The sequence below is a fragment of the Scyliorhinus canicula genome, chromosome 19 (genome assembly GCF_902713615.1).
Source record: "Scyliorhinus canicula chromosome 19, sScyCan1.1, whole genome shotgun sequence".
Taxonomy (NCBI): Eukaryota; Metazoa; Chordata; class Chondrichthyes; order Carcharhiniformes; family Scyliorhinidae; genus Scyliorhinus; species Scyliorhinus canicula.
Genome location: NC_052164.1, coordinates 240,742 through 256,095, shown reverse-complemented (window position 1 = coordinate 256,095; position 15,354 = coordinate 240,742). Strand labels below are relative to the sequence as shown.

The 15,354-nt window shown below is 47.2% G+C and overlaps 1 protein-coding gene across 2 annotated transcripts in view; it reads left to right on the top strand.

The window, feature by feature from the left end:
- The window catches only part of LOC119954119 (max-like protein X), a 51,786-nt gene that overhangs the window by 21,821 nt on the left and 14,611 nt on the right, over positions 1 to 15,354 (top strand). The window contains exons 4-6 of one of the 2 annotated variants that reach the window (XM_038779022.1): positions 822 to 970; positions 1,087 to 1,186; positions 3,627 to 3,726. In XM_038779022.1, coding sequence (XP_038634950.1) covers positions 822 to 970; positions 1,087 to 1,186; positions 3,627 to 3,726 — 349 coding nt within the window. The remainder of the gene's footprint in view (positions 1 to 821; positions 971 to 1,086; positions 1,187 to 3,626; positions 3,727 to 15,354) is intronic. The other variant, XM_038779024.1, reaches the window with a different exon arrangement.

Sequence of the window (15,354 nt, the reverse complement as noted above, 5' to 3'; positions counted from 1 at the left end):
TGCCAGTCAGCCAATCGAACAGACTTTCTCCAAGCTGGTTCTTAAGATTCCCTCGGCACCGATGATTCAGTTTTCTCCTTTCCAAAAACAAATCCTGGAACACACTGTCCTGACTAGCAGGCTGCCTCAGTTAAGTCCACTGCTTACAGGCACATTCTGATTGTGTCCACGGACCAAAAATAATAAAATAAAACCAAAGAAATAGGAACAAATGGAAATGAAAAGGAAGGATTCTAATGTGTCCTGTGAGTAAATTTCAGTCAGGGATTATTGTTTTTTTTTAAATTGAGAGTACCCAATTATTTTTTCAATTAAGGGGCAATTTAGCGTGGCCAATCCATCCAGCCTGCACATCTTTGGGTTGTGGGGGTTAAACCCATGCAGACACGGGGAGAATGTGCAAACTCCACACGGACAGCGACCCAGGGCCGGGATTCGAACCTGCGTCCTCAGCGCCGTAGGCAGCAATGCTAACCACTGTGCCACCGTGCTGCCCGTCGTCAGGGATTATTGGACAGTGATCAGAAGTGGGGGCCTTGTTTCATTCCATTTTTCTTTTTTGTCTTTCCTCCACTCAGATACAGGCACCTTGTCATATCTTCATTTCCCACAAGCTAGCTCACAAGATTCTTCTGCTATGTGGAGTATTTAGTGAACCATTGGAGATTTCACCAATGAAGACCGGCAGGCTGTTGGCCGTTAATTGGCTCGAGCAATATTTTTGATAATCTGTCACTTCCCAAAACAAAACTGATAGAGGAAAAACCGAAAAACAAATTTCACTGTTAAAGAAGTGATTGAAACATTCTCTTTCCTTGTAGCCGAATGCATGACAGACAATGATTGTTCTCCAACTGCAGATGATGAAGATAGTGATTACAGGCAGGAAGTTGCGTATAAAGAGACTTATAAAGATCGACGGAGACAGGCTCACACACAGGCTGAACAAAAGAGACGGGATGCCATTAAGGTGCGAGATTTAAACTTCGACTCAGCTTCAAAGTTGCAGTTTCTAAGGTTTGTACAGCAAATTTGTACTGAATCAGCTAACTATCTCTAAACAATTTTTAAATGACTGTCTTACAGAAAGGTTATGATGACTTACAGTCAATCGTCCCTACATGCCAGCAACAAGATTTCCTGATTGGATCCCAGAAACTGAGTAAAGCCACAGTTCTACAGAAAAGTATGTACAATTCTAATATTACGTGAGCATTACTGTATTTATAGTCATCGAGGTATTTGGCAGAGAAAAGGCCCATCGAGTCTGTGCCAGTAAAAAACAACCACCTAACGATTCTCATCCCATTTCCCAGCACTTGGCCCATAGCCGTGTCTGCCCTGGGATCACAATGACACATCTAAATACCTCTGAAATGTTCTGAGGGTCTCTGCCTCCTCCACCCTTTCAGGCAGCGAGTTCCAGGCTCCCACCACCCTCTGGGTGAAAAGATTTTTCCTCCCATTCCCTCTGAACCTCCTGCCCCTCACCTTAAATCTCTTCCCCCTGGTCATTGATCCCTTCACCCAGGGGAAAAGCTTTTTCCTGTCTATCTATGCCCCTTATAATTTTATACATCTCAATCATGTCTCCTCTGCTCCAAGGAAAACATCCCAGTCTATCATAACTAACACTCTCCAGCCCAGGCAACATCCTGGTAAATCTCCTCTGCACTTTTTCCAGTGCAATCACATCCCTCCTATAATGTGGATTCCAGAACTGCTCACAATACTCTAGCAGTGGCCCAACCAAAGTTTTATACAGTTCCGGCCTAACCTCCCTGCTCTTAAACTTTATGCCTCGACTAATAATTTTTTTTTTTAAATTTTCAATAAAGGCAAGTATTCCATTTGCCTTCTTAACTACTATATCTGCCTGTTCTGCTACCTTAAGGAACAGATTTACATGCACACCAAGGTCCCTCTGACCCTCGGTGCTTCCCAGGGTCCTGCCGTTTATCATGTATTCCCTTTGCCTTGTTTGTCCTGCCCAAATGCATCACCTCACATTTATCCGAATTGAATTCCATTTGCCACTGATCAGCCCTTCTGACCAGCCCGTCTATATCTACCTGTAATCGAAGGGAACAGAGAGAAGTAGATCCTTGGAAAATAGGCAACAGGTTTAGATAAAGGATCTGGATCGGCGCAGGCTGGAAGGGCCGAAGGGCCTGTTCCTGTGCTGTAATTTTCTTTGTTCTATTTGTTCTTTGTTCCTCACTATTTACCACTCCACCAATTTTCAGTCAAGTTGGTCTGATATGACCTCCCCTTAACAAAACCATGCTGACTGTTCAATTAATCGCTGCCTCTCCAAATGCAGATTAATTCTGTCTCTCAGAATTGCTTCCAATAGTTTCCCCACCACTGAGGTTAGACTGACTGGCCTGTAGTTTCCTGGTTTATCGCTTCCTCCCTTTGTGAGTAATGGCACCACATTGGCTATCCTCCAGTTCTCCAGCACCTCTCCTGTAGCTAGAGAGGAATTGAAAATTATTGCCAGTGCCCCTGCTATTTCCTCCCTTGCCTCACAGCCCGGGATACATTTCATCAGACCCTGGAGATTTGTCTACTTTTAAGCCCACAGACCACTCAGAACCCCGTCTCTATGTTAATCTCTTTAATTTTTTCTCAGTCCTTCTCCCTGATGTAAAGTAGGTTCTATCTCTGAACATTACTACAGCTCTTATTGGCTATACTGTTATAGATCAGAAACTTATTTCTATCTCAGTGATCTCTGCTCGCTCCTTTGTGGGATGCGTTTGTTCAGCAAATTGAAGAAAGTTCCTGACAATTCTGACACTGAACATTGAATTAAATTAATTGGCACAGAAAAAATCAAAACACATCCTCGAGTTCAGCAATTTCTAAATGGGGAAGAAAATAGTTTGTGCAAATGTTACTGATCACATTTAATATTGATGTGGAGATGCCGGTGTCGGACTGGGGTGAGCACAGAAGAAGGCTTCCAACACCAGGTGAGTGAAGGAACAACGTTCCAAAAGCTAGTGATTCCAAACAAACCTGTTGGACTTTAACCTGGTTGGTGTGATATTTAATATTGTCAAAAGATTCAGCACACAACTTCATTATTAAGTCCAGTAAGTTAGCAATAAAACAAGTTGTAAAACAAGAGGAATGAGTCCTGAAGGTAGAGTTATGAATTTATTTTTATGGATTTTTTTTGAAGTAGTCTTGGTTCAATCCTGTCCTATTTGGGGCTGGTTTAGCACACTGGGCTAAATCGCTGGCTTTGAAAGCAGACCAAGGCAGGCCAGCAGCATGGTTCGATTCCCGTAACAGCCTCCCCGAACAGGTGCCGGAATGTGGCGACTAGGGGCTTTTCACAGTAACTTCATTAAAGCCTACTCGTGACAATAAGCGATTTTCATTTTTTTTTCATTTCCTGTAACTCGGGTAGAAATTAACATCTGCAAGTTGGATCTGGGGAACATAAAGGAACCCTTTTCTGTTATACAATAGCTTTCATGGAATAGAGTTCAGTTTAACGTTTTTTTTAGCAGCAGGCTTCGTTCAAGAGTTCAGAAGATGGGTAACTGTTAGTGACTCCAGTAGGGGAACATTTATTTTGATAGAATCTTGAAAATATTCTTTATTTTTTGCAGCTATTGATTATATCCAGTTTTTGCACAAGGAGAAAAAGAAGCAGGAGGAGGAACTCTCCACTCTGCGCAAGGATGTCATGGCTCTGAAGATTATGAAGGCGTAAGATTAAATAACAATATATTTTCTGCCTCCTGGACTAAATTCAGTGGACATGAGCCTTTTTGATTACACATCTGCAAATTGAATTTTCTGTGAACATAATTTCTAAATATTCTTGAAAGCAGGAAGGTTGCGTTATAAGTTAACTCGACTATCTTGGATGATTTGTGTACATTGGGCAGTGTTGTGATCCTCGGACAAACTGATAGCTTTTAAAAAGAAATTCAAACTCCCAGTGAGTGGTTAATGGGATCACATGACAAAACTTATGTGTTAGGATCTTTACGGTGAGATTACAAATAAAAGCAGCATTGACTTTTCTTCCTGGCAGTCCCTCAGCATCGAGGATGATTGGGAAGGTGGGTTTGCCGGTGGCTTAGCCGTCCAATCCTGGTTCCGCAGACTCTGCCACAGGTTTGGGAGGAGGTGTTTGATGAGGTGGGTGGGTGGGACGCTCTGGATTCTGTGCTCTCCTTCCGCTGTTTATGCTTGGACTCCGTGTGCTCCACCCTGTGACGCTCGAGGTGATTGGCACCTTCGCAGATGTTTTTCTCCAGTTTGTGCGTTCTAAGGCAAGCGATTCCCATGTGTCAATGGGGGTGTTGCATTTATTTAGGGAGGCTTTCAGAGTGTCCTTGTAGCTTTTCCTCTGCCCTCCTAGTGATTGTTTGCCATTGTGGAGCTCGGAGTAGAGCACTTGTTTCGGGAGTCTTGTGTTGGGCATGCGGGCAATGTGGTGGCCCATCGCAGCTGGTCGAGCGTTACCAACGCCTCGATACTGGGGAAATTGGCCTGGGAGAGGAGGCTCACGTTGGTACGCCTATCCTGCCAGTGATTTGCAGGATTTTGAAGAGGCAATATTGGTGATATTTCGCCAGGGATTTGAGGTGTCTGCTGTATATTGTCCATGTTTCTGATGCTTACAGGACGGTGGGGGACCACAGCTGCTCTATAGACCATGAACTTGGTGCTGGGTTTCCGAAGACTGCACCAGCGCATTGGAGTCGATGTTGGATTTCATCATTAATGTCTGCTCGCACCGAGAGGAGGCTCCCGAGGTCTGGGAAATGATCCGCATTGTTCAAGTGCTCACTGTGGGTCTTGATGGTCGGTGTCAGTTTTGTGTGGCAGGAGCGGGCTGATAGAGAACCTTTGTTTTCCGGATGATTAGCCCATTCTCTCATATCCGTTGCTAAATGTGTCAACGATGGTTTGTAGCTCAGCCTCTGAGTGTGCGCACACACCGGCATCGTCTGCATACTGCAGCTCAATGACCGAGGTCGGGGTGGTCTTGTCAGAGGTGGAACAGTTCCCCTCTTGTCCGGTAGGTTAGCTCCACTCCAGTGGGAGCTCCAGGGTGATGGGGTGTAATGTTGCTGCGAGGAAGATGGAGAAGAGCGTTGGTTCACTGACTCGGCCTGTTTGACCCCAATTTGTAAACGTATTGGGTCTGTGGTGCCTCCATTGGTGAAGATCACGGCTTGCAGGTCATCAGGGAGCAGGTGGAGAATGGTGACCAATTTCTGCGGGCAGCCGAATTTGAGGAGGGTTTTCCACAAACCCTTACGGTTGAGAGTCGAAGGCCTTTGCGAGATTGAAGAAGGCCATGTACAGAGGTTGATGCTGCTCCCTTGCACTTTACCAGGATTTGTCGCACGTTGAAGATCATGTCCATGATCCCTCTTGACGGGCGGAAGTCGCACTGAGACTCAGGGAGGAGCTCTTCAGCCACTGGGGGGAGGTGGTTGAGGAGGATTCTCGCGATGACCTTCCAGTGGGGGAGAGTAGGGAAATCCCTCTGTAATTTATGCAGTTGGTTCTGTCGCCTTTCTTGAAGATGGTCACAATTAAGGCATCTCTGAGATCACCCAACTATCTTGGATGATTTGTGAACATTGGGCAGTGTTATGAATCTCATAGAGATCGATAGCTTTTAAAAAGAAATCCAAACTGTCACTGAATGGTTAATGGTATCACATGATAAGATTTCAAGTAATAGGACTTTTACTGTAATACACAAAACTAAAGCAGAATTGACTAAACACTATCAGCAGCAACTTATTACAGTAGTCCCCCTTTATAACGCGGGTGTTGGGGTCCAAGACAGCCACCCGCGTTGTATCCGAGCCGCGGATATCCATGATGGGGGTTTTAAATTTATTTTAAAATCTATGCTAGCGCTTCCCATTGTGAGTCTACGGGGGGCGGGGGGAGAGGTCAGACCCCCGTAGACTCACAATGGGAAGCGCTAGCATAGATTTTAAAATAGATTTAAAACCCCCATCGTGGATCCAATTAAAACAGTGTCAATTTCAGCGGCCGGCTCACTTTGATCCGGAGAGGGAAGCTGCTCTCTCACTGAAACAGTCAGCCGGCCGCTGAAATTGACACTGCCGGCTGCTCTCTCCCTCCAATCCAACTTTTAAGTTTTAATGTTTCTGATTGGAGGGAGAGAGCAGCGGGCAGTGTCAATTTCAGCGGCCGGCTGATTGTTTCAGTGAGAGAGCAGCTTCCCTCTCCGGATCAAAATGAGCCGGCCGCTGAAATTGACACAACTGACAGTTGGGGTCCATAAGCCCCCCCGCGGTATATCGCGAACCGCGGTATTGCGGAGCGCGGTATAACAGGGGACTACTGTATTCTAAACTGCAGAAAAGATCGTAATTTTAAACAACCAAAGATTTCTCTCAACATTTATTCTTTGTCCTTTAAAGAAGTTACTTCATTCTCCCAGAAACAATCCAAGGTGAATTTTGGCTACCAAGGGTTTGCTTCCCTTTTTTCTATTTTCCAGCCAGGTAACCCCTAACCCCTGAACTAACTTTTGTGGTTCAGGTTACTTGGAGATTCCTTCCTCGAGACAAAGCTAGATGAATCTTCCAGTTCCATTCAGTTCTTCTTGAACTCAATCTCTTCAATTTGAGGGCAAGCTCCCATCTTCATTTCTGTGTGGTAAACCACAGAGACTTGCTCACTCCATCTCTCCTCTCTCAGATTCTGGTGGACTGGCACTGTCTGAGAGGTTCAATTATAAGCCAATCCCAAGAGGACTTCCTATGGTCTCTTTCCCCTCTCAAAGGCCGTCTCCCTGCAAATGTGAATCACATAGGCCTTATAACTAGGTGGAAATGCTAATTAGGTATCCTTTTAATTCCCAATTTAGATCTATCTTGAAACTAGATGGTTTGCAACCCCTGATATTTCTTTTTTTTTAAATTTAGAGTATCCAATTTATATTTTCCAATTAAGGGGCAATTTAGTGTGGCTAATCCACCCAGCACATCTTTGGTTTGTGGGGGTGAAACACCACACGGACAGTGACCCAGAGCCGGGATCAAACCCTGGACCTCAGTGCCGTGAGGCAGCAGTGCTAACCACTGCACCACCGTGCCTCCCAAACCCTGATATTTCTTTTTTTTAATAAATGTTTTTATTCTTCATTTTCACATTTTCCTCCAAAATTTACACCCCACCAACAAGCAGTAAACGGTAACAAATACAAAATCAATCCCCTTAACAATAACAACGATCCCATCCCACCACCCCAAACAACGGCCCACCTGTCAAGATATGCGTCCAATAAAACAAACCCTCCCACGGTGGAAACAAAAAACAAAGGAAAAACAGAAAAAAGGAGTCCGAGACCGCCCATGGTCACCAGAGTCCACTCCCCTCACACTCAACGCCGTCCAACCTCTGAAAGAGTGCCGTACGTGATACCCAAGAGTTGTAAACAACCCCCTCTCTCCAACTCCTCCCATCCACGTAATGTAAATCTCATGTAAATCTCCTCCCCCAACCTCGGTTCCTTCCCCCCAACTTTCCACCCCAGCCAGACCACTCGGACCCTGTTCTGCCAGGCTCCGATGGCCACAGCCCCTCCCCCCCACCTCATTCCCGTTCACTGGCCGATTTAAACCGGCCAGCGCGGAGGCCCCCGCCCGGGTCCCTTTCCTCTTGCCCAGCCCCAGGAAAGCCCAGAAATCCCCTTTTAGCACGCACACCCCGCATATCCACCTGCACCCCAAAGAGCCCTCACTTCGAGTGCAAGTCCCCCCACTTCCCTTGCCCAAATATATACAACAATGTCTCCTTTAGCGCACTCACCCGCATGCAGTGAAACAAAAAAGAAGAAAATACAGTCTTGAGGTTACATCGGCACATGGCCATTTCTCAATTTCTCAGTTCTGCCACAGTCCTTCTGCCTTCGCAAACTCTTCTGCTGTTCCAAAATAAAAGTCCTTGAGCTTGTAAGTCTCCCTCAGCTTCGCTGGATATACAATGCCGCACTGCACCTTGCTAATGTACAGTGCCCTCTTCACCCGGTTGAAAGCAGCCCGCTTCCTTCGTCAGCTCCACCGTAAAGTCCTGGTATACACGTATACCAGCTCCAGCCCACTGCACCACCCGCTTCTGCTTGGCCCAGCACAGGACCTTCTCCTTCACATTGTACCTACGGAAGCACAGAGTCACTACCCTTGGCGGCTCACTCGCCTTTGGTACAGGCCTCCACGACCGATGAGCCCTATCCAGTTCATATCGGGAGGGATCCTTCCCCTCCCTCAATAGTTTCGCCAGCATCACAGCAAAATACTCAGTTAGCCTCGGCCCTTCAACTTCTTCGGGCAGCCCCACAATCCTCAAATTCTGTCGCCTGGATCTGTTTTACAGGTCTTCCATTTTCCCCCGTAGATCCTTGTTAATCTCCATCACCTTCCGCATCTCCTTCCCCATTGAGGTAAGTTGATCACCGTGCTGCAATAATGTCTCCTCCACTTCCTTCAGTGCCTCCCCTTGCTCCCGCACCTCCGTCACTGCGCTCGTCACCGCCGTCGTCACCGGGGAAATCGCCTCCTCCACCAGCACACTGAAAACCTCCCTCATCTCCTTCCTCATCGCCTACAAGTGTTCTGTAAACTGCCTTTCGAATTCTGCAGCCATCACCTTGGTTATCTCTTCAGCCGTAGGCAATGCGGCCTCCCCTGGTGCTCCAGCCTCCTTTTTCCTTGGTGACCCCGTGGTGACCTCTCCATTCCCCAGCGGACCCTCAGCTGTCTTTTTAATGGTCGTCTTCTTGCTGATCCTGGACATCCTCTTCTGCTGTGCCTCCTGTGTGGCTTCTACTTTTTATGCGTCCGTGGAGCGGGCTTAAAGTCCCGACAATGCCGTTCCCGAGTGGGAGCCCTCTGTTGCGCAGCTGCCTCCCGCCCGCCGTCACCAGAAGTCCCCTCAACCCTGATGTTTCTAACACCTTCCTGGGACTTTGGAGACAACAGTCTATTGCCAGCAGCACAGATGCTTTGGTCTTGTTTACAGGTGTGAAAACCTATAAGGTTTCCCAGTAAAATAGCTTCTCCCCCACACTCTTTAATCTTTAACAACCACACCACCGCAGCTTGCTGTCAACCAAATTCAAAGCAGGTCAGATGACCCCCTTCATTTTACCACCCATAACACGATAACTTTATAAAAAATTAAATCAAGATACTGCGGTGCTGAAAATCTGGAATAAAAAGACAAAATGCTGGATAAAGTCAGCAAGTCTGGGAGCCTGTGTAGAAAGAGAAACAGAGTTACTGTTTAAACCCTTCTACAGAACTGAAGAAGGGTAGAAATGTGATGAATGATTTAGTTGTGTGTGTGTGTGTGTGTGTGGGGAAGGGGGGGGGGGGGGGGGGTTGACAAAGGTGGGGCAGGATAGGACAGGGATAACAAAGAAAATTACAGCACAGGAACAGGCCCTTCGGCCCTCCCAGCCTGCGCCGATCCAGATCCTTTATCTAAACCTGTCTCCTATTTTCCAAGGTCTACTTCCCGCCCATTCATATACCTGTCTAGATGCTTCTTAAATGATGCTATCGTGCCCGCCTCTACCACCTCCGCTGGTAAAGCGTTCCAGGCACCCACCACCCTCTGCGCAAAAAACTTTCCACACACATCTCCCTTAAACTTTCCCCCTCTCACCTTGAAATCGTGACCCCCTGTAACTGACACCCCCACTCTTGGGAAAAGCTTGTTGCTATCCACCCTGTCCGTACCTCTCATAATTTTGTAGACTTCAATGAGGTCCCCCCCTCAACCTCCGTCATTCCAATGAAAGCAATCCTAATCTACTCAACCTTTCTTCATAGCTAGCACCCTCCATACCAGGCAACATCCTGGTGAACCTCCTCTGCACCCTCTCCAAGGCATCCACATCCTTCTGGTAATGTGGCGACCAGAACTGCACGCAGTATTCCAAATGTGGCCGAACCAAAGTTCTATACAACTGTAACATGACCTGCCGACTCTTGTACTCAATACCCCGTCCGATGAAGGCAAGCATGCTGTATGCCTTCTTGACCACTCTATCAACCTGCGTTGCCACCTTCAGGGTACAATGGACCTGAACTCCCAGATCTCTCTGCACATCAATTTTCCCCAAGACCCTTCCATTGACCATATAGTCCGCTCTTGAATTTGATCTTCCAAAATGCATCACCTCGCATTTGCCTGGATTGAACTCCATCTGCCATTTCTCTGCCCAACTCTCCAATCTATCTATATTTTGTTGTATTCTCTGACAGTCCTCCTCGCTATCTGCAACTCCACCAATCTTAGTATCATCTGCAAACTTGCTAATCAGACCACCTATACCTTGCTCCAGGTCATTTATGTAGATCACAAACAACAGTGGTCCGAGCACGGATCCCTGTGGAACACCACTAGTCACCCTTCCCCATTTTGAGACACTCCCTTCCACCACTACTCTCTGTCTCCTGTTGCCCAGCCAGTTCTTTATCCATCTAGCTAGTACACCCTGAACCCCATACAACTTCACTTTTCCCATCAACCTGCCATGGGAAACCTTATCAAACGCCTTACTAAAGTCCATGTATACGACATCTACAGCCCTTCCCTCATCAATTAACTTTGTCACTTCCTCAAAGAATTCTATTAGGTTTGTAAGACATGACCTTCCCTGCACAAAACCATGCTGCCTATCACTGATAAGTCTATTTCCTTCCAGATGTGAATAGATCCTATCCCTCAGTATCTTCTCCAACAGTTTGCCTACCACTGACATCAAGCTCACAGGTCTATAATTCCCTGGATTATCCCTGCTACCCTTCTTAAACAAAGGGACAACATTAGCAATTCTCCAGTCCACTGGGACCTCACCCGTGCTCAAGGATGCTGCAAAGATATCTGTTAAGGCCCCAGCTATTTCGACCCTCGCTTCCCTCAGTAACCTGGGATATATCCCATCCGGTCCTGAGGACTTGTCCACCTTAATGTCTTTTAGAATACCCAAAACTTCCCCCTTCCGTATGACAACTTGACCGAGAGTATTTAAACATCCATCCCTAGCCTCAACATCCGTCTTGTCCCTCTCCTTTGTGAATACCGATGCAAAGTACTCATTAAGAATCTCACCCATTTCCTCTGAGTCCACGCATAAATTCCCTCTTTTGTCTTTAAGTGGGCCAATCCTTTCTCTAGTTACCCTCTTGCTCCTTACATACGAATAAAATGCTTTGGGATTTTCCTTAACCCTGTTAGCCAAAGATATTTCATGACCCCTTTTAGCCCTCTTTATTGCGCGTTTGAGATTCGTCCTACTTTCCCGATATTCCTCCAAAGCTTCATCAGTTTTGAGTTGCCTCGATCCTATGTATGCTTCCTTTTTCATCTTAGCTAGTCTCACAATTTCACCCGTCATCCATGGTTCCCTAATCTTGCCATTTCTATCTTTCATTTTCACAGGAACATGTCTGTCCTGCACTCTAATCAACCTTTCCTTAAAAGACTTCCACATTTCAAATGTGGATTTACCCTTAAACAGCTGCTCCCAATCCACATTCCCTGGCTCCTGCCGAATTTTGTTATACTCTGCCTTTCCCCAATTTAGCACTCTTCCTTTCGGACCCCTCTTGTCCTTGTCCATGAGTATTCTAAAACTTACGGAATTGTGATCGCTATTCCCAAAGTAATCACCGACTGAAACATCAACCACCTGGCCGGGATCATTCCCCAATACCAGGTCCAGTATGGCCCCTTCCCGAGTTGGACTATTTACATACTGCTCTAAATAACTCTCCTGGATGCTCCTTACAAACTCTGCTCCATCTACGCCTCCAACACTACACGAATCCCATTCAATGTTGGGGAAGTTAAAATCTCCCATCACAACCACGCTATTGCTCCTACATTTTTCTATAATCTGTCTGCATATTTGTACCTCTACTTCATGCTCACTTTTGGGAGGCCTGTAGTAAAGTCCCAAAAATGTTACTGCATCCTTCCTATTTCTCAGCTTCACCCATATTGCCTCAGTGCTCGAATCCTCCATCGTGCCCTCCTTAATCACAGCTGTGATATCATCTCTGACGAGTAATGCAACTCCTCCGCCCCTTCTACCTCCCTCTCTATCCCTCCTGAAGCATCTATACCCTGGGATATTCAGTTGCCAGTCCTGCCCTTCCCTCAACCAAGTCTCAGTAATACCAATAACATCATATTCCCAGGTACTAATCCAAGCCCTAAGTTCATCTGCCTTACCTGCTACACTTCTCGCATTAAAACAAATGCACCTCAGACCACCTTTGCGTTCATCATCTCTTCCCTGTCTACTCTTCCCCTTAGTCACATTGAGTTTATTGTCTCGTACCTTACTGGCTTTTGTTGCTGCTTCTTTACTGACCTCTAACTTCCTAATCTGGTTCCCATCCCCCTGCCACATTAGTTTAAAACCTCCCCAACAGTGTTAGCAAAAGCACCCCCTAGGACATTGGTTCCAGTCCTGCCCAGGTGTAGACCATCCGGTTTGTAATGGTCCCACCACCCCCAGAACTGGTTCCAATGTCCCAAAAATCTGAACCCCTCCCTCCTGCACCATCTCTCAAGCCACGTATTCATTCTGACTATTCTTGAATTTCTACTCTGACTGTCCCGTGGCACTGGTAGCAATCCTGAGATTACTACCTTTGAGGTCCTACTTTTTAACTTATCTCCTAAACTCCCTAAATTCTGATTGTAGGACCTCATCCCTTTTTTTTAACCTATATCGTTGGTGCCTATATGCACCATGACAACTGGCTGTTCACCCTCCCCCTTCAGTATCTCCTGCAGCCGGTCGGGGACATCCCTGACCCAAGCACCCGGGAGGCAACATACCATTCGGGAGTCTCGTTTTCGACCATAGAAACGCCTGTCTACTCCCCTTACAATTGAATCCCCTATGACTATAGCCCTGCCAGTCTTTTTCCCGCCCTTCTGTGCAGCAGAGCTAGCCATGGTGCCATGAGCTTGGCTACTACTGCCTTCCCCTGGTGAGTCATCTCCCCCAACAGTATCCAAAACGGTATACCTGTTTTGGAGGGAGATGACCGCAGGGGACACCTGCACTGCCTTCCTGCTCTTTCTCTGCCTTTTGGTCACCCATTCCCTGTCTCCGTCACCAATCCTAATCTGCGGTGTGACCAACTCACTGAACGTGCTATCCACGACCTCCTCAGCATCGCGGATGCTCCAAAGTGAGTCCATCCGCAGCTCCAGAGCCGTCATGCGGTCTAACAGGAGCTGCAACTGAACACACCTTGCGCACATGAAGGAGTCAGGGGCATCGGCCGCGTCCCGGAACTCCCACATTGCGCACGAGGAGCATAACACGGGTCTGGGATCTCCTGCCATTTTTACCCTTTACCTTAACTGATTAATAGGTCGAAGCAAATAAGAGATTGACAAAGGTGACTCCCACACCTACCTCGATTATAGCCACTCGCGCCCCGCTCCCTATAAGGACTCCATCCCGTTCTCCCATTTTCTTCAGCACCGACACATCTATTTCAATGATGCTTTGAAAATAGCCTTTTGGACATGTCTGCCCTTTTCCGCAACCAAGACTTCACTCCACTCTGGTTGACAGGGCACTCAACCATGTCTAAGCCCTCTCCCTCACCCGTGACCTCACCTTTTTCTCTCCCTCGCAGAAGCAAGATAGAGTCCGTCTTCTCCTCCCATTTCACCCCACCAGCCTCTGCATTCAAATATCAACCGCTGCCATTTCTGCCAACTCTAGCGTGATACCAACACGGAACACATCATTCCGCCGCCCCCCCAACCAGTCAGCATTCTGCAGGGACCACTTTTCTGTAACACCCAGGTCCACTTCTCCATTGCCCCAACCCTTAATCCCCTTCCCATGCAATCGCAGAAGGGGCAGTACCTGCCCCTTTTACCTCCTCCCCCCTCACTGTCCCCACTGCCCAAACTTTCAGGTGAAGCAACAATTCACTTACACCTCTTCCAATTTGGTCTACTGTATTTGCTGCTCCCAATGTGGTCTCCTGAACATTGGGGAGATTAAATACAGACTCATGACCGCTTTGTAGAACACCTTTGTTCCATCCACAAGCATTACGCCAGTCTTCCCGTCATCCACCCACACGTCCATCCTCGGCCTGCTGCAGTGCTGCCCAGGCCAAACTGGAAGAACAACACCTCATACCGGACTCAACATTGTGTTCAACAGCTTTAGAATGTGAACTTTCCCCTCCATATTGACGCACCCCCTTTTTTATTTTTCAGTTCCTCCCCACAACTCCACCCCTCCCCCACATGGCCATCTGTCCCACTCAGCACTCACCTTTGTTCTCCTATTAACGCATACTGTTATCTTAACATTATTCCACTATTACAGTAGTCCCCCGTTATACCGCGCTCCGCAATACCGTGGTTCGCGATATACGGCGGAGGGTCTTATGGACCCCAACTGTCAGCTTCCCTCTCCGGATCAAAGTGAGCCGGCCACTGAAATTGACACTGCCGGCTGATTGGAGGGAGAGAGCAGCGGGCAGTGTCAATTTCAGCGGCCGGCTCACTTTGATCCGGAGAGGGAAGCTGCTCTCTCACTGAAACAATCAGCCGGCCGCTGAAATTGACACTGCCGGCTGCTCTCTCCCTCCAATCCAACTTTTAAGTTGGTAAAAATGCAGCAGTGCTTGTTTTAATTAGATCCACGATGGGGGTTTTAAATTTATTTAAAAATCTATGCTAGCGCTTCCCATTGTGAGTCTACGGGGGTTTGACCTCTCCCCCCGCCCCCCGTAGACTCACAATGGGAAGCGCTAGCATAGATTTTTAAATAAATTTAAAACCCCCATCGTGGATATCCGCGGCTCGGTTGCAACGCGGGTGGCTGTCTTGGACCCCAACACCCGCGTTATAAAGGGGGACTACTGTATTACTCTTCAGTCCTTCAGAACGCCATTAGCACCCACTTTGTCCATGACAGCTTTGTCAATCTCTCTCTAGCTCCGACCCATCCCTGCCCTTTTTTAGAAGAATATGGGGGGATCATATAGAAGTGTATCAAATTATGAAGGGAATAGATAGAATGGAAGCAGGGAGGTTGTTTCCACTAGCGAGTGAAACTAGAACTGGGGGGGCATAGCCTCAAAATAAGGGGGAGCAGATTTAGGACTGAGTTTATGATAGATAGAATAGATAGAACAGTACAGCACAGAACAGGCCCTTCGGCCCTCAATGTTGTGCCGAGCCATGATCACCTTACTCAAACCCACGTATCCACCCTATACCCGTAACCCAACAACCCCCCCTTAACCTTACATTTATTAGGACACTACG